A 26,638-nucleotide genomic window follows, 5' to 3' on the forward strand; every position below is an offset into this window, starting at 1 on the left:
TACATACACACACACACACACACACACCACATTTTTTTTTTATCCATTCATCCATTGTTGGATACTTTGGTTGATTCCATGTCTTAGCTATTGTAAATTGTGATGCAGTGAACATGGGAGTGCAGATATCTCTTTGACACACCACCTTCATTTCCTTTTGGTATATACCCAGTAGTGGGATTGCTGGATCATATGGTAGTTCTCTTTTTAATTTTTTGAGGAATCTCCATACTGTTTTCCGTAATGGCTGCACTAGTTTACACTTCCACCAGCAGTGTGCAAGTGTTCGCTTTTCTCTGCATCCTCACCAACACTTATTTTCTTTTGTCTTTTTTTATTTTTTTATTTTTTTGATGCTCAAAATGCGATTTCATTTGATCATTTTCTCGATTTGATTGGTATTAATAGAATGGTTCACAAAAAAAAAAAAATTCTTTTGTCTTTTTGATAATAGCCATTCTAACTGGTATCTCATTGTTTTGATTTGCATTGCCCTAGTGATTAGTGATGTTGAGCATTTTTTCATATGCCTGTTGGCCATTTGTATGTTTTCTTTTGAGAAGCATCTGTTAAGATCTTTTGCCCATTTCTCAATTGGGTTAGTTTTTTTGTTGAGTTGTTTAAGTTCTTTATATATTCTTGATATTAACTCCTTGTCAGATGAATAGTCTACAGATATTTTCTTATTTTCTCCTATCCTTTAGGTTGTCTCTTCGCTTGGTTAACAGTTTCCTTTGATATGCAAAAGCCTTTTAGTTTGATGTAATCCTGCTTGTCTATTTTTGTTTTTATTGCTTATGCTTTTGAAATATTTAAAAAATCCTTGTGCAGTCTCATGTCCTGGATTGTTTCCCCTGTGTTTTCTTCTACTAGTTTCATAGTTTCAGTTTTAATTTAAATCTTTAATACATTTTGAATTGATTTTTACATATACAGTCAGCAGTCTTTTTTTTTTTTTTTGAAAGATGACCAGTAAGGGGATCTTAACCTTTGACTTGGTGTTGTCAGCACCATGCTCTCCCAGGTGAGCTAACTGGCCATCCCCATATAGGGATTCGAACCCGTGGCCTTGGTGTTATCAGCACCACTCTCTCCCAAGTGAGCCGGCCCGTGGTTACGGTTAAGAAGGTTAAGACACAGTCAGCAGTCTTAACCTTCATAAACAAAAAGCTAGTTTTCAATTCTACTAGGGTACTGTCTTCTAGAAACATATACTTGTTTACTCACTTCCTCAACAAATAAGTGTTTAGTGGGCTCAGCTGGGTAACTGGTACTGTTTTTGATACTAGGGACTCAACAGTGAATAAGCTGATATCATCCTCCCTCTGCCACTAAACCTGCTCTTTTGAGTTTCCTATCTTGGTGAGTGAGACTACCATTCTAGTTTCCCAGGTCAGAAACCCACGAGACATTCATGATTCTTTTCTTTCTCTCCATGTGCAGTCAGTCATCAAGTAATGTCAAGTCTGTTTCATATCCTTTTCGTCTGTCCCTGTCTTCTCTTTCTCTCTTACCAGTGTGCTGGTTCTTTTAACCAACCCAGTGATTCTCAAGCCACAGTGTTAATAATAGTAAATACCAAAGTTAACAAATGGTTTACCTTAAAAAAAAAAACAAAACTAGAGGAATAATCCTGTAAATGACACTTTCACTGACTTGCATTCCACTGTACTTTTGTGAGTAGAAAAGAAATAGCATTACAGCTAGTGTACCAGGAATGACATACAATCCTCAGGGCACCTATGGGAATATTTTGTGAATTTGAACTTCAATCAATTTTGCATGTCCTCAGTAAAAGTTGAGAACCTCTGAGTGGAAGAATATAATCACGTTTTTAAAAAATCTATATTGCTATAGTTTCAAGTTTCACTAAATCATTCTTACCAAAGATGTTTTTCTAACATCCATATTTGATCATGGCATTTTTCCAGTTAGATTTCTCCAGTGACTCTGTATTGCATATAAAAGAAACTGTAAACTCCTTTGCATGATGTGTTAGGTCATTTATGATTTTGCTCCTGTCTGTCCAACTTCATCTCCAGCAAGGTATACTCTCTGTACTTCCGTGTTTTTGCATGTGCTATTCTGTTTGTCAGGAATGTGCTTCCCATGATTTGAGAGGTGGTACTCCTCTCAAGTCTTACTGCAAATGCACCTTCTCCGTGCAGCAGACTTAGGTTTCTTCTACAGTGCTGCAACTGTGTTTTGTAACAGCCGTTTTTATAATTATTATAATTATTTTAGAATCTTGTTTCCTTTTTATATTTTTAGTGCCTTAAGGGTTGGGACCTTGTCCTTTCACTTTATATATCCAGCTTTTCGCATGGAATCTGGTACGAGGTAGATGCTCAATGAGTATTTATTGAACAATCTCAAAAGGGTTTCTCCAAAAATTTTTAACTTAATTAAAGGATTAAATTTTAACTTAATTGAAGGATTAAATTAAAGGATTAAAAAATACTATGGTGGCTCTATATCTCATATTTCCTGGAGTAGTTCCAATTTTAAATAGTGTACTTTATAACTTATAATTTTAAGTTGTATACAATTTTATTTTCATACTTTGATTTTATGTGCTTTGTGTTCTTTTTCTAATACAGGTCACTTTCTAAGTAACAGATAGTGAAAATTTGAAATTTAGGATGGAACAATACCTAAATTGTTTTTTCTAGCTCTGTCATTTTGGTGTGCATTTTGGAAGTGATTACTGCACATTTATACTTATGTGAATATTAATAAATACGAATTATTAGGAATTTAGAAATCCTTAGGTACAAGGATCTGTGTAATAAGATTAAGGTTGGTACCAACAACTCATTCTCAAAAATCTGACTTTAGGATGCTAGGATAGTATCTCTCAGTCTTTTTGGACTTTATTATTCTGTTGTGGTTTCTCTGATATGAGGGCCCCAATTTTAGTCCTTGCCCTTCCTCTAAAGGCAAATTAATTATCTTGAAATAAATAGGTTAAAATAATTTTGTTTGTGAATCCATTAGTACCCTCAAGGTAATTGGAGATTTTTACATAGCATGTCATATGGCCATGGAGGGTAATCATACATGGAAATTGCATTTGTCAGTCAGACACTTTACTTTTTGAGAATTCCCAATTAGGATCTGGAGTTAGTTCAAAATTATTGCCGTCTTTAGGGAGGAGAGAAATGTTGGCAAAGTAAAAAGAGTAAGAGGTTTAGAGCCAGAAAGATATGGGTATAAATCTTGGTTCCAGATTTTGTAATAGAACACCTGAGACTGTGTAATTTATCACAAAAAGAGGTTTATTTGGCTTACAATTCTGGGACAGCTGCATGTGGCGCAAGCCTCAGGCTGCTTCTATTCATGGCAGGAAGCCTCTGGGTGCAGGGAGATCACATGGCAAGAGGAAGCAAGAGAAAGAGAAGGGAGGTGCCAGGCTCCTTTTAACAACCAGCTCTTGGGAACTAATCCATTCCTGGAAGAGCTCACCTACACCCCTGCCCCAGGACATAAATCTATTCATGAGGGATCCATCCCCATGACCCAAACATTTCCTGACAGTGCCACATTCAGGATCAGATTTCGAAATGAACTTTGGGGGACAAACACATCCAAACTATATCAATATGTTTCACTGGGTAAATCAATTTCTTTGAGCTTCCATTTCTTCATCTGTAAAATGAGATAATCATACCTACCTGAAATCGTTGTGAAAATAAACAGTAGTTTCTAGAGCAGTAGTGCCTAGCAAGTAATAAGTTCTTCATAAAGCCAAACTCCTATATGATTGGTATCAATAAAACTCTGGGAATAGGTAAAAAGGTCTTCCTCTTACACTAAATATTGAGTGATTTGTCTTATTGAATAGTTGTTATACTGTCTCTGTTTTCCCAAGCGGGTTGTTCTTTGAGATTCTAAAAGCAAAGTGGTTTACAGATGGCACAGATCAACATGTAGAGTCAGTGATTATTGTCATCTTGTCCAGAAGAGCACATCCCTTCATTACTATCCCTTACATGCCAGTTACTGAACAACATGAGTCTGTTTATTTCACCTTTCGTTATACATAACATCATCTCTACTTCTTCCTGTCTACAGAGGTTCCTGGTCAAAGGTTAAGTTCTTTTGGTCAGAATCCATTGGTCCAGTCTTCTTTCTCTCTCTCTGAATGATAGACCTCTACTTTTTGTAGCCTTTACAGAGACAACTGTTTGCCTGTCCCAAGAGTGTGCCAATTTCATTGGTTATCAATGTGCCTAAAAAGTGCAACCTCACATATGTGGAATGGGACACAAAATTTTATTACTCTTTTTTACCATTTTGGTTCACTGAAAGTTTCTTTTTTTGGTGCACATAATGTCTTTGTGGACTTTTCTGAGCAAGATAGACAATGAAAGACCATGTCAACTGGGCACTGCCTGGCAGTTCTTCTATTTCTTTTTTCAGTATACTGCAGGGGTTATTTCATGCCTTTTCCACAGTCCCGAAATATTTAAATCATTGTCTTTTCACTTTCAACAAAAGACTTCCTTTCTATATTACAGAAAAAAGATAGAAGAGAACAAAGAGGAACTTTCTTAAACCAACAGCCATTGAGTCCGCAAACACTTGCTAACTTGGCCGTTCTTCCCTCACTGCTTCCTGGCCAAGTGTGTCATGTTCCTGCCTCCAGTTATTGCCCTGTCCACTTGTACAGCACAAGCAGACTTTCTGAAAAAGCTGCCTAGGTTCACTTTTTTATATCTTCCCCGTAATCACTATCCAACTGAAATCCGGCTCCATTTACTCTACTTTTCTAGAACTGCTTTCACTTTCTTGATTGCTAAATCCAGTAGCCACATCTCCGTTCTTTCCTTGCTCTCTCTGCATTGGGCACATATGAGTACTTCTTTTCTGTTCTGTGCCTCACACTCTCCTCCTGCACTTCCTACCTCTGTGGCCACTCCTTTTCAGTCCCTCTTCTTCCTCTGCCTGCCCCTTGAATGTTGATTTTTCCTCCTAGGCCCTTTGCACATTTTCCTCAGGATTTATGAGGTGCTAAGTGAATAATTGTTAAATGAATGGTGTCTGTACTGATGATATCTCAAGGGATTTGACTATAACTGGATACTGTACCCTACAACAACATACATACAGTGAAAAAAAATCCAAGCTCCTTTATCAACTTTTATGTCCATGAGGTTCAGTTAAATTGTGTGAGTTCTGCCTATATAAAAGGTTATAAAGGTAATTTTAAGGAGCATGCTTTTTCTAAAATTTTTATGCTTGTTTGACTATTCGCATAAATCCTGTAGCATATCTGTTTACCCTCAATAAAATGGTAATACCTTATTTGTAGTAACAATTTAATTTTAAAGATACACTGAAGTGTATATTCCAAAGATTAGGTAGTATTAGAGCTGGGGAAGAATTAATATATAATGGAACTTTGATGACAGACATTGGCCTATGTGCTTGCCTACATTATATATTTTCATTTCCCAACAACTCTGAAAAAGTAGTCATCTTGCAGAGAATAGGAAACTGAGGTTAAGGGAAGTTAAATATTGTACACTAACCATATACAGCTTCTAAAATTCAGAACCAGAGTTTGTTCTGTCAGACTTCATAGCTCATGAATCTCTTCTATGTGGTATTGAAAATATAAGCTGAGTGTGAATGCTAAATATAGAAATAAGTACTATAAGTTCTTGAGTTTAGTAAATCTGAATTATGTTAAGAGTTGTCTGTGTCTTTTTTTTTTTTTTTTTTTTTTTCCCTAGGCAGTTATTTGGCAGAAAACTAGAGTATCAGATCACAAGATGGCTCTCATGTCAGTTCTGGGGACTGCCATTATGAGCAATATGGAATCATTTCAGTACCACTCTGAAGAATCTCAGGTATACAACAAAAATGTTCTTTATTAATTCTGATTTATCAGTGAAGCTGTTAAATTTTTCCCTTCTAAGGGGTTAGGGTGATGAGAGGTTTTTCTTTTCACATGTTTATCAAATACATGTGTAAAGTGAAAAAGAAAATACATGCAGAGCTGATGTTAAACCTCCTTCCATGGCCCTGCTTCCTTTCTTATCTTTTCTGTTTGTTGCTTTCATTTATTTTTTTAAAAAAATAATTTTCAACATAGAATATTATCTATTTCCTTTCTACTATGAAAGAAAAAGAGCTGTGCTTGCTTATCTTTTTTTCTCTTTCTCATCCTGAATGGATATTCATACTTCCTTTTCTTGGTCTATCAATACACAGTGCTTTTTGACTCCCTGTAATATTGAATGAGGTTAACACTCCTAACACTCCCCTTCTTCCTCCTGCTCTGTCCTCTTTCAGTCTTGCCAGAAATATTTTCACATTATCAAGCTTAATAACATTTTCTTATGTAATGATTTTTTTAAGTCTTTCATCTTTTGTCTGAAGATTAATTCTGAAAGTTGAAAACTTATATGGAGTATGTATTATTATGACTATAATCTTTATTGCAAAGTCCAGCATTGTGCTACGTTTCCTAAGGATCCAGTGCTGCTTCTCTTATGCCATACAAATGAGAAAATTTCTAGTGCCATGATTAAGTGGAATCTCCTTTCTTGTACTCCCATCAATTGCTCAAAATTTATTATATGTTTTCTTTGTTTTATGTATAGACTTTTATATAGTTTTTAGCTATTTCTGTGGTTTCCAAAATTTTTTTTTTCTTTCTGTTTTTAAGTGAGGAAGTTTTTTTAATTATGTTAGGAATAAAATCCAGGTCTTTTAGTCATTCTACCTATAGTTGGTAATTGATTCCATTTTATCTCTTTGAAGTCATTGTTCTTAGAGAACCCACTTATTTCTTATTTGTTTTGATTGCATTTTAGCCCTTCTGCACAACCTTTCCTGGGATTTCTTTTCTTAGGAATACTGGTTGGTTTCATTATTTCTTGTATCCCGTACCTTCCTCTTTCTTGGCATTCATTCTTATTTTTCTGAGGTATGACTTTACCTAACTGTCACAGAAAGGGGACATGAGAGGTAAACTTCCATGTCTGAGAATAACTTTATATTCCACTTGCTCTTGTCAGTAATCTGGCAAACATAGAATTCTAGATTGAAAACAGTTTTTCTTTAGAACTTCAAAAACATTGAGTATCGTTGATTGTCCTTTGTTGCTGGTGGGAAGATTAACGCATTCCCTTTCTTTCTTTCTAAATGATACTTTTTTTCCCCGTAAGGAAGTTCTTAGCATGTTTCCTTCACCTTTGTTCTTAAATTTTACGAGAATGTGTCTAAGTGTATCTTATCTTATTCGTTTTTTATTATGCTGAGCACTTGATGTGGAACTTTTGAATATGAAGACTCATTTCTTTCTTAGCCCTGGATTATATATTTCCATCCATTATCACTTTGATAATTTTCTCTGTTTTTGTATGCAACTCCCTTTTATAGATTAGGATCTCTTCTTATTTTTCGCTTACTGTTTTTCTCAAGTTTTTCACTTTTTTTTTTCTGTAAGTTTTGGGAGATCTCATTGACTGTCTTTTAACTCTTCTTTTGAATTATTTTATTTTGAAAGTTTAATTTCTAAGAGTGTTTTTTTATTTTATTGCTTTTAGATAACTTCTTATTGTTTTACGAATACAAAACCTTGAATCTGTCTAAAGGTTTTTTTCATTGTACATATTTATGAGGTACAGTTTGTTCAATACATGCATATATTGTATAATGATCTAATCAGAATACTTAGCATATCTGTCACCTAAACATTTATCATTTTTTTGTGGTTATGACATTGAAGATCCTCTTTTCTGGCTATCTTGAAATATACAATACAGTATTATTAGCTCTTGTCACCCCAGGGCACCAGAATTTATTCTTCCTATCTAACTGTAATTTTGTACCAACCTTTCTCCATCTCCCACACCCCCGTTTCCCTGCTTCTAGTAACCACTATTCTTCTCTTTAGTTCTCTCTCTCTTAAATTTATTTTTCTTAATTGACCCATAATTCTTCTACATATTTACAGAGTACAATGTGATATTTAGGTACATTCATATTGCGTGCAATGATTATATCAGGGTGCTTAATAAATCCATCACTTAAAAAATTTGTCATTTCTTTGTGTTAGGACATCATCTGGACTAGCTATTCAAAGATACACAGTGCTTTGTTGTTAACTGTAGCCTCCTTAAATTAGATCCCATTCTTCCTATCTTTCTATCTCCCTAATATTTTATATCCACTGACCATACTCTCTCCTCATCTCTTCTCCCCCTTCCCCTAACCAATCTCTAGTAACCACTATTCTACTATCTATTTCTATGAGATCAACTTTTTTAGCTTCCATATATGAGTGAGAACATGTGGTATTTCTCTCTCTGTGACTGGCTTAATTCACTGAACATAATTTTCTCCAAGCTCATCCATGTTGCTACAAATGGCAGAATTTCATTCTTTTTTTATGGCTGAATAGTATTCCGATGTATATATACTGTATTTTCTTTATCCAGTCATCTGGTGAAGGACTTTTAGGTTGGTTCCAACTCTTGGCTATTGTGAATAGAGCCATGATAAACATGGAGTGCAGGTATCCCTTCAATATGTTGATTTCCATTCCTTTGGATATATACTTAGTAGTGGGATTGTTGGATTATATGATAGTTCCATCTGTTCTTGTTTGAGAAAGCTCCATACTGTTTTACATAATGGCTGTACTAATTTACATTCCCACCAACAGTGTGTAAGAGTCCCCCTTTGTCCACATCCTCACCAGCATTTGTTATTTTCTGTCTTTTTGACAATAGCATTCTAACTGGGGTGAGATGATATCTCATTGTGGTTTTGATTTGCATTTCTCTGATGCTTAATGATGTTGATCATTTTTCATATACCCATTGACCATTTGTATGTCTTCTTTCCAAAAATGTCTATTCAGTTTCTTTGTGCATTTTAAAATTAGATCTCTCTCTTTTTTTTTTACTATTGAGTTGTTTGAATTCTTTGTATATTCTGGATGTTCATCCCTTGACAGATGCATAATGTGCAGATATTTTCTCCCATTGTGCAGGTTTTCTTTTCATTCTGTTGATTGTTTTCTTTGTGTGTAGGTTTTAGTTTGATATATTCCCATTTGTTAATTTTGCTTTTGTTCCTTGTGTTTCTGAAGTGTTTTTCATAAAATCTTTGCCCACACCTATGTCCTGAAGTGTTTCTCCTATGTTTTCTTCTTCAAGTTTTATTATTTTGGGTCTTACTGTTAAGTCTTTAATCCATTTTGTGTTGATTTTGGTATTTGGTGAGAGATAGGGATCTAGTTTCACTCTTCTGCACATGATGTCCAATTTTCCCACCACCATTAGTTGAAGAGCCTGTCCATTCCCCAAAGTTGTTCTTGGCTTCTTTGTCAAAAATTAGTTGGCTATATGTATGTGGATTTATTTCTGAATTCTCTATTCTGTTCCCTTGGTCTGTGTGTCTGTTTTTGTGACATTACCATTCTGTTTTGATTACTATCGCTTTGTAGTATATTTCACAGTCAAGGAGTGTGATGCGTCCACTTTGGTTTTTTTGCTATGGATTGCTTTAGCTGTTTGGGGTCAATTTCATATAAATTTCTGAATTGTTTTTTCTATCTCTGTGAAGTATGCTATTGGTAGTTTGAGGATTACTTTGAATCTGTAGATCGCTTTGGGTAGTATGGTCGTTTTGGTGATAGTGATTCTTCCATTCCATGAACATGGGATATCTTTCCATTTTTGTGTGTTGTCTTTAATTTCTTTAATCAGTGTTTTATAATTTTCATTGTAGAGATCTTTCACCTCTTTGGTTACAGTTATCCCCTAGGTATTTTATTTTATTTTTTGTTTGTGTTTTACGCATTTTATTTTTTGTTGTTGCTGTTGTAAATTTGATGGATTACTTGATTTCTTTTTCTGGCAAGTTTCTTGTTGGTGTATAGAAATGCTACTGAATTTTGTTTGTCAATTTTGTATCCTGCAACTTCACTAAATTTCTTTATCAGGTCTAGGAGTTTTTTGGTAGAATCTATAGGTTTCTCTGTATATAAAATCATGTCATCTGCAAACAGGAACAACTTGACTTCCTCCTTTCCAATTCTGATACACTTTATTTCTTTCTCTTGCCTAATTGCTCTGGCTAGGACATCCAGTATTATGTTGAATAGAATTGGTGAGAGTAGGCATCCTTGTCTTGTTCCAGTTATTAGGGGGAAAGCTTTTGGCTTTCAGCTTTTCCCTGTTCAGTATGATGTTAGCTGTGGGTTTGTTATAGATAGGCTTTATTGTATTAAAGATACTTGCCTTCTATACCTAAATTGTTGAGAGTCTTTATCATGAGGGATGATGAATTTTGTCAAATGCTTTTTCTGCATCTGAGATGATCATATGTTGTTTTTTCTTTCATTCCATTGATGTGACATTTACATCTATGGATGTGCATATGTTGAATCATCCTTGAATCCCTGGGATAAGTCCTACTTGATCATGGTATATAATCTTTATGATGTGCAGTTGGATTTGGTTTGCTAGTATTTAATGGAAGATTTTTACATCAGTGTTCATTAGGGATATTGGCCTGTAGTTTTCTTTTTTTGTTGTATCCTTGCCTAGTTTTGGTATCAAGGCAATGCTGGCCTCAGAGTAGGAGTTTGGAAGAATTCCATCCATTTCAGTTTTTTGAAATAGCTTGAGAAGTACTGGTATTAGTTCTTCTTTAAATGTTTGGTAGAATTCTGCAGTAAAGCCATGTAGTCCTGGGCTTTTCTTTGTTGGGAGACTTTTTATTACTGATTCAGTCTTGTTGTTATTGGGCTATTTACCCAAATCCTATTTCTTCTTGGTTTAATCTTGATAAGTCACATGTGAACAGGAATTTATCCATTTCTTCTAGGTTTTAATATTTATTGGCATACAGTTGCTCATAATAGTATCTGATGATCCTTTGTATTTTGGTGCTGTCTGTCGTAATGTCTCCATTTGCATTTCTGATTTTATTTATTTGTGTCTTTTCTCTTTTTTTCTTGGTTAGTCTGGCTAATGATTTGTCGATTTTGTTTATATTTTCAAAGAACCAATTTTTTTTTTTTAATCTTTCTTTTATTTATTTATTTATTTATTTATTTATTTATTTATTTATTTATTTATTTTTTAATTTTATTTTGTCGATATACATTGTAGCTGATTATTGCTCCCCATCACCAAAACCTCCCTCCCTCCTCCCTCCCCCCCTCCCCCCCAACAATGTCCTTTCTGTTTGCTTGTTGTATCAACTTCAAATAATTGTGGTTGTTATATCTTCTTCCCCCCCCACCCCCCGGTTTGTGTGTGTGTGTGTGTGTATGTGTGTGTGTGAATTTATATATTAATTTTTAGCTCCCTCCAATAAGTGAGAACATGTGGTATTTCTCTTTCTGTGCCTGACTTGTTTCACTTAATATAATTCTCTCAAGGTCCATCCATGTTGTTGCAAATGGCAGTATTTCATTCGTTTTTATAGCTGAGTAGTATTCCATTGTGTAGATGTACCACATTTTCCGTATCCACTCATCTGATGATGGGCATTTGGGCTGGTTCCAACTCTTGGCTATTGTAAAGAGTGCTGCGATAAACATTGGGGAACAGGTATACCTTCGACTTGATGATTTCCATTCCTCTGGGTATATTCCCAACAGTGGGATGGCTGGGTCGTATGGTAGATCTATTTGCAATTGTTTAAGGAACCTCCATACCATTTTCCATAGAGGCGGCACCATTTTGCAGTCCCACCAACAATGTATGAGAGTTCCTTTTTCTCCGCAACCTCGCCAGCATTTATCGTTCATAGTCTTTTGGATTTTAGCCATCCTAACTGGGGTGAGATGGTATCTCAATGTGGTTTTGATTTGCATTTCCCGGATGCTGAGTGATGTTGAGCATTTTTTCATATGTCTGTTGGCCATTTGGATATCTTCCTTAGAGAAATGCCTACTTAGCTCTTTTGCCCATTTTTTAATTGGGTTGCTTGTTTTCTTCTTGTAAAGTTGTTTGAGTTCCTTATATATTCTGGATATTAATCCTTTGTCAGATATATATTTTGCAAATATTTTCTCCCACTCTGTTGGTTGTCTTTTAACTCTTTTAATTGTTTCTTTTGCTGTGCAGAAGCTTTTTAGTTTGATATAATCCCATTTGTTTATTTTTCCTTTGGTTGCCCGTGCTTTTGGGGTCGTATTCATGAAGTCTGTGCCCAGTCCTATTTCCTGAAGTGTTTCCCCTATGTTTTCTTTAAGAAGTTTTATTGTCTCAGGGTGTATATTTAAATCCTTAATCCATTTTGAGTTGATTTTAGTATACGGTGAGAGGTATGGATCTAGTTTCATTCTCCTGCATATCGATATCCAGTTATCCCAGCACCACTTGCTGAAGAGGCAGTCCCTTCCCCAGTGAATAGGCTTGGTGCCTTTGTCAAAGATCAGATGGCAGTAAGTGTGTGGGTTGATTTCTGGATTCTCTATTCTATTCCATTGGTCAGTGTGTCTGTTTTTATGCCAGTACCATACTGTTTTGGTTATTATAGCTTTGTAGTATAGCTTAAAGTCAGGTAGTGTTATGCCTCCAGCTTTATTTTTTTTGCTGAGCATTGCTTTGGCTATTCGTGGTCTTTTATTGTTCCATATAAATGTCTGAATAGTTTTTTCCATTTCTGAGAAAAATGTCTTTGGAATTTTGATGGGGATTGCATTGAATTTGTATATCACTTTGGGTAGTATGGACATTTTCACTATGTTGATTCTTCCAATCCAAGAGCATGGAATATCTTTCCATCTTCTTGTATCCTCTCTAATTTCTCTCAGCAGTGGTTTGTAGTTCTCATTATAGAGATTTTTCACCTCCTTGGTTAACTCAATTCCTAAGTATTTTATTTTTTTGGTGGCTATTGTAAATGGGCAGGCTTTCTTGATTTCTCCTTCTGCATGTTCACTATTGGAGAAAAGAAATGCTACTGATTTTTGTGTGTTGATTTTGTATCCTGCTACTGTGCTGAAATCATTTATCAATTCCAACAGTTTTTTTGTAGAGGTTTTAGGCTGTTCGATATATAGGATCATGTCATCTGCAAACAGGGACAGTTTGACTTCATCTTTTCCAATCTGGATGCCCTTTATTTCCTTCTCTTCTCTGATTGCTCTGGCTAGTACTTCCAACACTATGTTGAATAGGAGTGGTGAGAGTGGGCATCCTTGTCTAGTGCCTGTTCTTAAAGGAAAAGCTTTCAGCTTTTCCCCATTCAGGATGATATTGGCAGTGGGTTTGTCATATATGGCTTTAATTATGTTGAGATACTTTCCCTCTATACCTAACTTATAGAGGGTCTTTGTCATGAATGAGTGCTGAACTTTATCAAATGCTTTTTCAGCATCTATAGAGATGATCATATGCTCCTTGTGTTTGAGTTTATTAATATGGTGTATCACATTTATTGATTTGCGTATGTTGAACCAACCTTGCATCCCTGGGATGAATCCCACTTGATCGTGATGAATAATTTTTCGTATGTGTTGCTGTATTCTGTTTGCTAGTATTTTAGTGAGGATTTTTGCATCTATATTCATCAAGGATATCGGCCTGTAGTTTTCTTTTTTGGTTATATCTTTACCTGGTTTTGGTATCAGGATGATGTTTGCTTCATAGAATGAGTTTGGGAGATTTGCGTCCGTTTCAATCTTTTGGAATAGTTTGTAAAGAATGGGTGTCAATTCCTCTTTGAATGTTTGGTAAAATTCTGCTGTGAATCCATCTGGTCCTGGGCTTTTCTTTGTTGGGAGCCTTCTGATAACAGCTTCAATCTCCTTTATTGTTATTGGTCTGTTCAAATTTTCTACGTCTTCACGGTTCAGTTTTGGGAGCTTGTGTGTGTCCAGAAATTTATCCATTTCCTCCAGATTTTCAAATTTGTTGGCATATAGTTGTTTATAGTAGTCTCGAATGATTCCTTGTATTTCAGATGAATCAGTTGTAATATCGCCTTTTTCATTTCTAATTTTTGTTATTTGAGTCTTCTCTCTTCTTTTTTTTGTTAGCCATGCTAATGGTTTGTCAATTTTATTTATCTTTTCAAAAAACCAACTTTTTGATTCGTTGATCTTTTGAATTGTTTTTTGGTTTTCAATTTCATTCAGTTCTGCTCTGATCTTAATGATTTCTTTCCGTCTGCTAACTTTAGGTTTGGATTGTTCTTGTTTTTGTAGTTCTTTAAGGTGAAGTGTTAGTTTGTTCACTTGCCATCTTTCTATTCTTCTGAAGTGAGCATTTAATGCAATAAATTTTCCCCTCAATACTGCTTTTGCAGTATCCCACAGGTTTTGGTATGATGTATCATTGTTTTCATTAGTTTCAATAAACTTTTTGATTTCCTGCTTGATTTCTTCTTGGACCCATATGTCATTAAGTAGAATGCTGTTTAATTTCCATGTGTTTGTATAGTTTCCAGAGTTTTGTTTGTTATTAATTTCTAGTTTTAATCCATTGTGGTCTGAGAAGATACATGGGATAATTCCAATTTTTTTGAATTTATTGAGACTTGATTTGTGACCTAATATGTGATCTATCCTGGAGAATGATCCATGTGCTGATGAGAAGAATGAATATTCTGAGGCTGTTGGGTGGAATGTTCTGTAGATATCTGCCAATTCCAATTGGTCTAAAGTCTTGTTTAGATCTTGTGTTTCTCTACTGATTCTTTGCCTAGATGATCTGTCTAATATTGACAGTGGAGTGTTCAGGTCCCCTGCTATTATGGTATTAGTGTCTATTTCCTTCTTTAGGTCTAATAGAGTTTGTTTTATAAATCTGGCTGCTCCAACATTGGGTGCGTACATATTTATGATTGTTATGTCTTCTTGATGGATCAGTCCTTTTATCATTAAGTAGTGTCCCTCATTGTCTCTTTTTATGGTTTTTAGTTTGAAGTCTATTTTGTCAGATATAAGAATAGCCACTCCAGCTTGTTTTTCTTTTCTGTTTGCATGGTAAATCTTTTTCCATCCTTTCACTCTTAGTCTGTGTGAATCTTTATGGGTGAGGTGGGTCTCTTGTAGGCAGCATATAGTTGGGTCCTGCTTTTTGATCCAGTCAGCCAGTCTGTGTCTTTTAGTTGGGGAATTTAAGCCTTTAACATTAAGAGTTGTTATTGAAAGGTGTTGATTTATTCCTAGCATTTTATTGGTTGTTTGGTTATCTTAGGTGTCTTTTGTTCCTTGCTTTCTGATTTACTGTTTGGTTTCTTTGTTTGTTGGTTCCTTAGGTTGTAGATAGTGTTTTTGTTAGCTTGTTTTCTCTTCATGAATGCCATTTTTATTGTACTAGCGGGTTTAGATTTTTCTTAGGTTTTTATGGCAGTGGTAGTTATTTTTCAGGAACCAAACCCAGTACTCCCTTGAGGATTTCTTGTAAGGATGGTCATGTGGTAGTGAACTCCCGCAGTTTTTGTTTGTCTGAGAAATATACTATTTGCCCCTCATTTCGGAAGGATAGCCTTGCAGGGTAGAGTATTCTTGGCTGGCAATCTTTGTCTTTTAGTATTTTGAAAATATCATCCCATTCCTTTCTAGCTTTTAGGGTTTGTGATGAAAAGTCTGATGTTAACCTGATTGGGGCTCCCTTATAGGTGATTTGACGCTTCTCTCTTGCAGCTTTTAAGATTCTCTCTTTGTCTCTGAGTTTTGCCAATTTGACTATGACATGTCTTGGAGAAGTCCTTTTTGGGTTGAATACGTTTGGAGATCGTTGAGCTTCCTGGATCTGAAGATCTGTGATTTTTCCTATACCTGGGAAGTTTTCTGCCACTATTTTTTTGAATATGTTTTCAATGGAATCTCCATTTTCCTCCCCTTCTGGAATACCCATGACTCGGATATTTGAGCGCTTGAGGTTGTGTGATATCCGTCTCAGATTTTCTTCCATGTCCTTGATTCTTTTTTCTTTCTTTTTGTCTGCTTGTGTTATTTCAAACAGCCCATCTTCAAGTTCAGAGGTTCTCTCTTCAACTTCGACAAGCCTGCTGGTTAAACTCTCCGTTGTGTTTTTTATTTCGCTGAATAACTTCTTCAGTTCAGCAAGTTCTGCTACATTTTTTTTCAGGACATTGATTTCCTTGTATATTTCCTCTTTCAGATCCTGTATACTTTTCCTCATTTCATCATGATGTCTAGCTGAGTTTTCTTGTATCTCATTCAGTTTCCTTAGAATTATCACTCGAAATTCCTTGTCAGTTATTTCAAGGGCTTCTTGTTCTATAGGATCTAGAGTATGAGATTTATTAACTTTTGGTGGTGTACTTTCTTGATTTTTTGTATTTCTGGTGTCTTTTTTTTGGTGTTTATTCATTGTGGCAGGGGGTTTCACAGTCCACCGGTTTGAGACTAATGACTAACTAGGATGTTGCTGTGGTTGCCAATTTGGTATGGCTCCCTCCGTGACTGCTCAGTTGGCCTCTAGTGTCTTGTGTGTGTTGTTGCCTCGGGTCTTGGGCTTCTCCGGGGATCCACCTTTCTGGTCAGCTTGTACTCTGCTGGGCTGGTGGATCACGTACCACAGGGTGTGTGATCTCTGTTGAGCTTTCACTTTCTGTACAGGACTTCTCCCCGTTCCGTGTGCTGTGGCCCAGGCTGTTAGATCGTGCAGTGGCGACCCCACCGGGTGTGTGGTTTCTGTCGAGTCTCCGCCTCCCTGGCCGCACGTCTCCCCCCTCTGTGCACACTGTGCTGGGCTGGGGTGTGTCTTCTGCACCCCTCGTCTATCAGCTGGGCCTTCAAGACCCTGCTCAGCACCGCCTCACCCAGGAAGTCTACCAGGTTTCTGCTAGGCACAGGCGACCGGTCTCTCTGGGTGCCTTTGTAGCACTGTGTAGATCTTTCTCGGGTCTTGTTCACCTTTGTATCCCCCCGGTATAAACCGAGTCTAGTGCCCGCCTGCAGCCTGCTCTCCGGCAGGTTCAAGCGGACCTGGGAACTCTCCTACCACACTATTCCCAACCAGAAATTCGTTAGGCTTTTTTCCAAACTGGTGGTCGCAGAGATGGTATCTGCCTCCCAGTAACAGGAAGTTTACCGGGGCCGGAGTCCAGGGTGTGGTGGAGTGACAGTCGGCCCGCCCGTACTTCCTAGCCCTCCCAACACTGGTCGGGACGCCCCACACCCCCAGCCCCGCCAGAGAACCGCGGAGGGAGTGGGAGAGGAGGCCGGCCCGCAGGGTCCGGAAAGCCCCGCGCTAGGCCAAGCAAATGGGCTCAGTGATGGCCGAGCAGGGCGGAGCTGCCCGCACCTGGGAAAATGGAGGCAGCACTGGGGCAGTGAGTGGCCTGGTGGTGCAGGCGGGAGCCGCGTGGGCATCCACCCCCCGAACAGAGCTGTGCCAGGGATCACTCACAGTGCTGTGCCAGGTCGGGCGCTCGCTCTGTCTCTGGTTTGTTGCCTTCCGTGTTCTCGGCGCTGCCGCCTCGGGCTGTTCAGTCGCGGCGCCGCTCGGGCACTCCCAGGAATCTTCTTTAATGCCGGCCTGAAACCTCGAATCCTGAATAGGGCAGCTGGCCGCCTTCAGTGCGGCCCCAGCCTCCGGGATCCTGGCTGCATCCACAGCAGCCCTGGCGCCGTGTTCCCTGTTTCAAGACTCGCTTTTGCAGCTAAGAATCAGTTCTTTTCCTGCTCCACACTTCAAAGCTGTTGCCTGTAGATGAGGCAGCCTCTCCTGCCGGGGGCAAAGTGGCGTTGAGCCCCCACGACCGGCCAGCAGCAGCAGTCCTCCCTTAAGAGATGGCCAGAGGAAGGTCCACAAGTTTCCCGGCTGCCTGAGGCCCAGTGGCCACCTTTTCCACCTCAGCTACTCCGCGCCAGCCGCCGCAGCCGCCGCCATCTTGAAACTCCTCCAAAGAACCAATTTTTCATTTGATTAATCTTTGCATTGTATTTTTAGTCTCAATTCCATTAATTTCTGCTTTTTTTTTTTTCTTCTACTTATTTTAGGTTCAGTTTGTTTCTGATTTTCTAGTTCCTTGAGGTGCCTTGTTAGGCTGCTTATTTGAAATCTTTCTATTTTTTTGATGTAGGCATTTATTGCTATAAACTTTCCTCTTAACACTGCCTTGGCTGTATCACAAAGGTTCTGATATGTTGTATTTCTGTTTTCATTAGTTTCAAGAAATTTTTTTATTTTCTTAATCTCATCTTTGACCTATTGGTCATTCAAGAGCATGCTATTTAATTTCCGTGTATTTGTGTAGTTTCTCAAGTTCTTGTTATTGTTTTCTAGTTTTATTCTGTTGTGGTCAGAAAAAATGCTTAATATGATTTTGATTTTTTTGAACTTGCTGAGACTTATTTTGTGGCCAAACATATGGTTAATCCTGGAAAATGTTCCATGTGCTGATGAAAACAATGTATATTCTGCAGCTGTTCGATGAAATGCTCTGTATGTCTGTTAGATCCACTGGTCTATAGTGCCAGTTAAATCTGATATTTCCTTACTCATTTTCTGTCTCAGTGATCTGTACAGTGCTGAGAGTGGGGTGTAAAGTCCTCAAGTATTATTGTTTTGGTGTCTATTTCTTCCTTTAAATCTGGTAATATTCTCTCCCTTCTTTGTCTCTTAGTACAGATTTTGATTTAAAGTCTGTTTTATCTGATATGAGTATAGCTACTCCTGCTTGCTTTTGTTTTCCATTTGCATGGTTGTCTTTTTCCATCTCTTCGTTTTCAGTCTGTGTGTGTCTTTGTAGGTAAGGTGTGTTTCTTGTATGCAGCATATAGATGGGTTGTGTTTTTTTAATCCATTCAGCCAATCTCTGTCTTTTAACTGGGGTATTTAATTTGTTCATATTCAAAGTTGTTATTGATATGTGAAGTCTTACTCCTGCCATTTGTTGGTTGTTTTCTGATTGTTTTGTGTATTGTATTTTTTGTTCCTTTCTTCCTTTCTTATTGTTTATCCTTGCTGTTTGATGATTTTCTGTGTTGATAAGGTTTGGCTCTTTCTCTTTCTAATTTGTGTATCTACTCTACCAGTAAGTTTTATATTTTCACGTGTTTTCATGATAGTTGTTATTCTTTCTCTTCTAAATGTAAGACTCCTCTAAGCATTTCTTGTAAGACCAGTCTGGTGGTGATGAATTCACATTATTTTTGCTTGTCTAATATATAATTTATTTCTCCTTCATTTCTGAAGGATAGCTTTGCTAGGTATAGTATTCTTGGCTCATAGTTTTTTTCTTTCAGTGTTTTGGATATATCATCCCATTCTCTCCTGGCCTGTAGGGTTTCTGCTGAGAAGTCTGCTGTTATTCTAATGTGGATTCACTTATAAGTGACTTGACATTATTCTATTGTTGATTTTAGAATTCTCTCTTTGTCTTTAACTTTGGACAGTTTGACTACAGTGTGTCTTGGAGATGACCTATTTGAGTTGAGTCTATTTGGGGAATTTTGAGCTTTCTAGATTTGGATTTTTCCTAAGACTAGGGAATTTTTCAGCTATTATTTCATTAAATATGTTTTCAGTATCTTTGTTTTCTTCTCCTTGTGGAATGCCCATAATTCAAATATTTGTTTGCTTAATAGTATCCCATACATCTTGTAAGCTTTGTTCATTCTTTTTTATCCTTTTTCCTATTCCTGTTTTATTTCAAAACTGCCATCATTCTTCAATATCAGAAATTCTTTCTTCTGCTTGATCTAGTCTGTTGTTGAGACTCTCAGATGTATTTTTTATTTCATTCAGTGATTTCCTTAATTCTAAGATTTCTGCTTGATATTTTCTAAGTGATATCTATCTCTGTTGAATTTCTCATTCATGTCATGAATTGTTTTTCTGATCTTGTTGAACTCTGTATTCTCTTGCATCTCAGTGAGTTTCCCTAGGGTCAATAGTTTGAATTCCTTTTCTAGCAAGTCAGCAATTTCTGATTCTTTTGGATTGGTTACTGCAGCATCATTTTAGTTTTTTGGTGGTGTCAAGTTACCTTTTTTCCCCCCATGTTTCTTGTTTCCCTGCATTGATATCTGTGTATCTGGTAGAACAGTCACCTCTTTGAGTTTTGTGGAGCAGCTTGCATGGGGAAAGACTTTCACCTGCAAATGCATGCTAGGGTGTTGCTAGAGTAGAGTGCAATGGCTTTGTTCAGGATGGGTGTGGTATTGTAGGTTCCATGTAGTTTCTTCTTCTGTAATCCACTTTTGCCATGCCTGTGAGTGATTCAGTGCTTTGGAGTTTTGTGGCAGCAGTGGTGCCACTTTGCTGGAGGAGGGATCACTGGGTTGGTTCACAGCCTGGGGGTGTGCACTTGCAATCTGTGAGTTAGTTGTCTTGGGAGCTGGCTGACTGCGGATGTGGTTGCTGGATTGATTCTCAGGCTGGGGATGTGGGCAAATGGTATGTCAGGATCTCTGGGGCTGGTTTGTCAGTGGCAGGGTCACCATGCTGCTTCTCTGACCAGGAGTGGGCCTTCCAAGGGGCACAACAACCAAGTTATTTCTCACTCAGATACGAGTGAATGCAATGGCACAAAGACTTGGGGATGGATCTTCCAGGGGCATGACAGCTGAGCTGTTTCTATAAGTGGGCATGGATATGCTTTGTCTCAGCTAGCTGCCAGTGGCCCTTCTGCTGTTCCCCTTCTTGGAGCCTGATGCAAGGTCGTGCTTCTCTCTGTGGTTCAGGAGCTGGTATGCCAAGGGTGGAGCTGCTAAACCACTTGTCTGGAAGTTGGCGAGGCCACTAGGTGGGGCTGTAGTGAGGAGGCCTGACCAGCTGCTTCCTAATTGGTGGTTGGGCTTCTAGGCAAGCCTGCAGTGAGGGGTCCCACGCAGGTACTTCTGGGTGGTGGACGGGGCCACTAGGCAGGCCTGAAGTCAGAGGGCCCATCCAGCTGCTTGTGGAAGTGTTGGCAAGGCTTCTAGGCGGGACTGTTAGGACAGAACCACCTGGCCACTTTTCTGGAGTGATGTACTTTATTTCCACCAGTCCGAGGGCCTATTCATTAAGGTAGAGACCTGTGAACTTTTTTTCTGGGTTGACAGCTTAGGCACACAGAGTCAGCTGTCAGGGCTGGGAGTTAGGGAGCAGAATGGGGGGTGATGTGCCTGAGGAGGTTCTGCCTGTCTGATCTCTGGACAGGGATGTGGGGGTTCATCAGTTCAGCAGGACTAGGGTTGGCTTCCCAGACTACAAAACTAGAGTCATAGCTGCTGTGAGCCCAGGCTTTAAGCCACCAGGATCGGGGTGTTGTAGCGTTTCCTGCAGGTGTGCTGGGAGGAGGCCAAAGCCTTAAGGTTGGAGAAGCTCCCCTGGATATTTGTCCTAGCTTAAGGCATGTTCCTAGCAACCACTCTGGTTTAAAGGTGGCACAAGACTTGGGTCACAAACAACGGTGGGAAATGGGGAGTGCACAGTTTGTGCTACCATTCTAAAGCAATGCAATGTGTGTATTCTAGGCCACTCCCCACACTTGGTTCCAGGCTTATCCTGCCAAAAGTTCTGCCAGCCTCTGTGGTGAGGAGGGTGGAGGTTGATGTGGGTCCTCTGCCTGCCTGTTTGCCACAAGGGAAAATTCCTCCTCAGCCAATCCCAGTGTTGGAGACAAGGTGGCCGAGGCCATGTGCCTCTCTCTCCTCTCCCTGCCACCATCCTGGGCTTTCATGCTCCACAGGGATCTCACCACTCTCCTGCTGCACTCCTACAGTCTCCCACAGATGTTCCTGTCAATATTTAACTGTCTGTTAGTTGTTCTGGTCATTTTCTGTGGGTGGAATGTGCCCTGTGCACCTCTAGTCTGCCATGTTGCCCTGCTTCCTCTCTAAAGATAATAAATTTTTGTTTTTAAATTATTTGCTTCTTAAATAATTTTTGTTTCTCAGGAGGTCAGTTTTGTTTTGCTTATCAGGTCTTTTTCCTGCAAACCTCTAATTCTCTTCTTGTCTTTCCCCATGAATAGGAAGTTTAATTGAGAACACTGTGTTTGTGGCTGGGCTTACTGACTATTAGTCTCCACTTGAGCATTCAGTAATGAAAATCCTGGTCCTGTTCCCAGAGTCTGGGAGAATAACAAGCACCATAATGGGGTAGGGCTTACTCTGCACACTGTACCCTTACTTGCTGCCCAGGTTCTTCTGAGGAAATTCATTTCATCTTTCTCCTTCTCCTCCATTCCCTTTCTTCCTCTTTTTCTGCCTTTTTTTTTTCATCTAGCACAAAATAAGATTATTTATAATTGTTTTATGACAGGTTATCCTTATTCAGTTTCTTTATAGAAAAGTCCTTTTGTTTGTTGTTGTTTGTTTGCTGACTTTAAGCCTGAAGGCTCTCTACAGTTCTGCTGGGCAATTGGCTTCTGTATTTCACTCTTTCCTTTTTCCATAATTTGTTGAAATCTCTTCTGTTACTGATTCCCCTCCCATTCTTTTTGCACTGTTGCGTTCTTAATTATCAATTATCATTTTATTAGAGTCTTGGATGGGAGCTTGTATTTAGTGCTTAGAGTCTATCTGCCTGAGGAATAGTTCAGGTCCCCCTCAGTGGCCAGCTACAGTGCTTGGAGCATGGCTATGATCTGACTTGGGTCCTATTTTTCAGAATTCCCTAAAGAATCGTTTAATAGTTTTGATAACTGGCTGTTTAGCTCTCTTGGGAGGAGAGCGTGGTGCTGGTAACATCAAGGTTATGCGTTCAGATCCATACACTGGCCAGCCACCAAAAAATAAAAAAAGGAATTTATTCCTATCTAGCTGAATTTTGTATCTGTTGGCCAACCTCTCCTTGTTTTATCTACCCCCTCCTCTGCCCCTCCAAGTCCCTGGTAACCACTCTTCTACTCATTCTAAGGTGGCTTTTGTTAGCCCTTTCCCAGTGTGGCTTTGTTGGCTTGATGGAGCTCCTCAAGTAGTCCTTCTTGACATCTTGTCACTTCTTACTGTGTGATGGAGATGCAAAGATTACTCAGAGCCCAAATACTAAGCAATGAGAAGCCCAAAGGGACTGCACTGAGAAAACTCCCTCAAGAAGGGAGAAACAAGGTACAGCTCCAAGTTGGTATTTGCTTCAGCATTTATTGCAAAGAAGGAAATACAAGAGAAAAAACAACTTAATCATTTATTTATCAAAGGAATGAAAAGAAATTGACTACGGGGCAATCTCTGGAACACATCTTGAGAAACAAAGAAAAGAGAGTAAAGTTGGATAAGAAATGACCTTAATGTTCTTATCTAATCTAGCAGAAACTATTTGCAGTTTTCAGCACTGTGCTGTTTTCAGCACTTAGGTTCTGCATAAGTGCACTTAGGCCTTTTGCCCTTTATACACTCTCTGTTCTTTGTCAAGCCTATGTGCTCCCACAGCATCTATCTTCTCTTTGATAATTTTATCTCTGCATTACTCCATGCGAAGTTCTGGGTGAATTCCTCAGTACTGCCTGATTTTGATTCTCAAAACTATATATTTTGTTTCCAGGATTCAGAATTTATTCATTTTCATATTCTTCTAAGCTTGATTTATAGCTTATGAGTTTGATTTTTGATTTCTTTACCTGCTGTTTTTTTAAAGGATGTTATTTTTCTTTACTTTTTCTCTGTCCTTATTTTGTGGGGTGGGGGTGGGAGGGAGTACCAGGATCCAAACCCTTGACCTTGGTGTTATATAACATTGTGCTGTAACCAACAGAGCCAACCATTCAGCCTCTTTCTTTACTTTTTAAGAAGCATGTTACATATACTAATTTCAAAGTTCTTTTTATATTACTCTGTCATTTCCATTTTTCTGAGAGAAAATTATCTCATTCTCTGCTGTTTTATATGCTTTGAAATTTTAATTTGCAAAATTACTTTGGATGCATGTTTATTGTTTTTGTTTGGTTTTTCTTCTCCACACCTACCCTTACCTCCCAACAGTTTGACTGATACTTCCTTCCCCTGCCTCAGCTTAAAACCAGGTATTATGTTAATAGTTCATGCTTCTCATCCTGCCAAGATTTCACCCTTTTTCCTAGCCAGCTTGGCTTAGTCTTATTCTTGGGTTTGTAGTTGTCTCTGTTCTTTCTTGTGACACTGGCAAGCAGTTCCAGGCAGTGGTCACAGTATTTTTAACCATCTTTTTTTTTGGAGGGTGGGTGCTATATGAGCCCCCCATTTCAAATGGACAGACTGATTTCAGTCCCCTTCCTTGTGTGGGGTGTTTTCTGTCCTTATTTCCATATGAGAATTTAATTTCCACCTGACACTGTTTCTGATCCTAGAGCACAGAGGGCTTTTGACTTCAGCCATCACTCCCTCTTACATGTTTTGCATTCATAACCTCTTTAAGTTTATCTTATTTTTACGTGGTTAGGTCTTTGGAAATTTTTTTAAAAATTGATTTTTTTCTATCATTGCTGTGTATTTGCAGTTGGGGTGGAGGAGAAGGGAATTTCTACGTAAATATTTTAACCAGAAGTACTTAAATCATTACTTTAGAAATGTAACTCCGTGGTGTTACAGAGGTTTACTGAAAGAGGAGAAAGATTAGTGTTAGGAGACAAGTCAGGGTTATAGCAGTAGAATTCAGGGTAGAGAAGAGGAGATGGATTTGACAGACTGGGTAGGTGGCAGGGCTATTATGATAGAGGAATACAGGAGGAGCCAGTTGGACAGCAGGGTAGAAGTGAGATGAAATATTATATCAAGTTTTGAATGTGTTGAAAATGAGAAGATTTTTGTGATAGCCAGTTGAAGCAGGAAGCATTTGAGGATGAAAAAAATTGAGGCTACCGGTCTGCACCTCAGCATCACTGGTAGTTGAGGAAACTAGATTTGAGTGAAATTATTCAAGAGGAGTAACTAGAGAGCAAGAAAAACGATCATTGTGATGGAACTCGGAGCCATCATCATCATTTATAGGGGTAAGGTAAAGGGGAGAAACAGCAAACCAGACTGGAGAGGAAGTGTCAGAGAGGAAGCAGAAAGACCAGACAGGAAGCTTGAGACAGAGTCACACAGTGGAAGGCTTCCCAGAGGAGAGAGTTGTCATCAGTGTCAGGGCTGCAGAGAGTCAAAGAAGAGAAGGACTGAGTAGTGTCCATTGGAGTTGGTCACTGAAGTAGATGCCACATATTAGGTGACTGGAGATGAAGGGAAGAAAAAAGAGAGAGGCCCATAGTTGAGAAGCAATCAGGGGAGAGGTATTTGTTTGTATTTTGCCTTTGATTTTTGTTTTTCTTTGAGGGATACTTGGATACAGAATCTTGTAAGGTCTAATTTTTTGTTTTGTTGCACTGATTTGTTCTCTTATGTTCTTTCTCCATGAACTAGCCTGATTTTCACTTTTAAAAAATAAGGCTATAAGCATTTTGTAAGACTTTGCTGTTTCATTTTACTTTTCCGTATAATTTTTTGATCCTTAGGATTATCCTAAACCATTTTTAAAGCTCATTTTCTGGAAGTAATAGTAATTATTCAGTGAGCAACAAGATGGCGTGAAAGAAAATCATTAGCAATTACTATGTATTTTTCTGCACTTTATTCTTCATTATTATCCTGTTCAGGGCAGACTTTTTTTTTTTTATTCACAAACCCAATAAGTCTTTCAGAGAGAGGCTAACCAGGCTTTCCTTGATGCCCAGCAGATGCTTTAAGAAGGGTCTCATGTTACCTGGTAAAATTATACAACCATTTATAAATGCTGTGAAGTTTTACTGTTAATTAAGTAGTATCATATTGTAATAGATTATCCAGAGTTATTAGTTTATTTTTTCAAATTGGCACAATTTGGCACTGTGACAATAATGCACTTAGTGTTCTAAAATTGGTAATGCATCTCTTTAAACACTTATTCCAAGGTCAGGGATAGCCATAGACATAGGTGGCAGCCTACAGGCTATGTTGGTAAGAGGAGCCTCATGGTTTCTGTTTAACTAAAAATAGCACCCCCACTGAGTTGCTTGCTTTTCTTAAGCTAAAATTTTGCTATTAGTGTTTCTTAACAGATGAATAACACATCATCTAGTTCCGTTTGTTTCAGATAAAAGATTATGTAGGCCTATATTTTAAATAACTTGAGCAAAATCACATAGCTAGTAGTCGAGCTAGGATTGAAACCTTGTCAATCTGGCTCTATCTGTATTCTTAACATTTCTGTATATTGTCTTTAGCTGTGTTAATTAATTTAGCTAACGGTAACAGTAGGAGCATGCTTCTCTGTCTTCTGTTCCTTTAATATTTCTCTCTTCTCTCTGATCTTCTTTTCTAGTATCCTTCTTTATATTCTCCCTCTTCATACATTTGTAAGATAAAGAAAGATAACATATAAATAATTAGTAAAATTTAAGTGGAAAAGTTCTCTAAACAAAAATGAAGATAAATTACATCAGTGCAATCAGTATATAACCCTGAGGAAGTTAATTGAAAGATTAAATGAGATTTTTTTTTTAACTTAGAAATGAAAACCCAGTCAGATTAGCTTTATAACATAGTTGGAATAAAGATAGAAACAGCCACTTTTTTGTAGGAAAAGATGATTAAAGAGAAAAGGACAAACAGCTGGAGAAAAGCTACAGTGTATGGAAAGAAATTTTCAAAAGACAGAAAGAAGATATGGTTGAGTAGAGTGTGAATGCTTCTACTTCAATGTCATCTTCAGTGGACACTACTCGGTCCTTCTCTTATTTGACTCTCTGCAGACACCAG

The 26,638-nt window shown here is 38.1% G+C and overlaps 1 protein-coding gene across 7 annotated transcripts in view; it reads left to right on the forward strand.

The window, feature by feature from the left end:
• Positions 1-26,638, forward strand: part of PMS1 (PMS1 homolog 1, mismatch repair system component) — a 108,372-nt gene that overhangs the window by 52,333 nt on the left and 29,401 nt on the right. For 6 of the 7 annotated variants that reach the window (XM_063094612.1, XM_063094633.1, XM_063094623.1 and 3 more), the window contains one exon: positions 5,739-5,855. The exons of the other annotated variant lie outside the window; for it this stretch is intronic. In XM_063094612.1, coding sequence (XP_062950682.1) covers positions 5,739-5,855 — 117 coding nt within the window. The remainder of the gene's footprint in view (positions 1-5,738; positions 5,856-26,638) is intronic. 7 annotated transcript variants of the gene reach the window in all.

The sequence above is a fragment of the Cynocephalus volans genome, chromosome 1 (assembly GCF_027409185.1).
Source record: "Cynocephalus volans isolate mCynVol1 chromosome 1, mCynVol1.pri, whole genome shotgun sequence".
Taxonomy (NCBI): domain Eukaryota; kingdom Metazoa; phylum Chordata; class Mammalia; order Dermoptera; family Cynocephalidae; genus Cynocephalus; species Cynocephalus volans.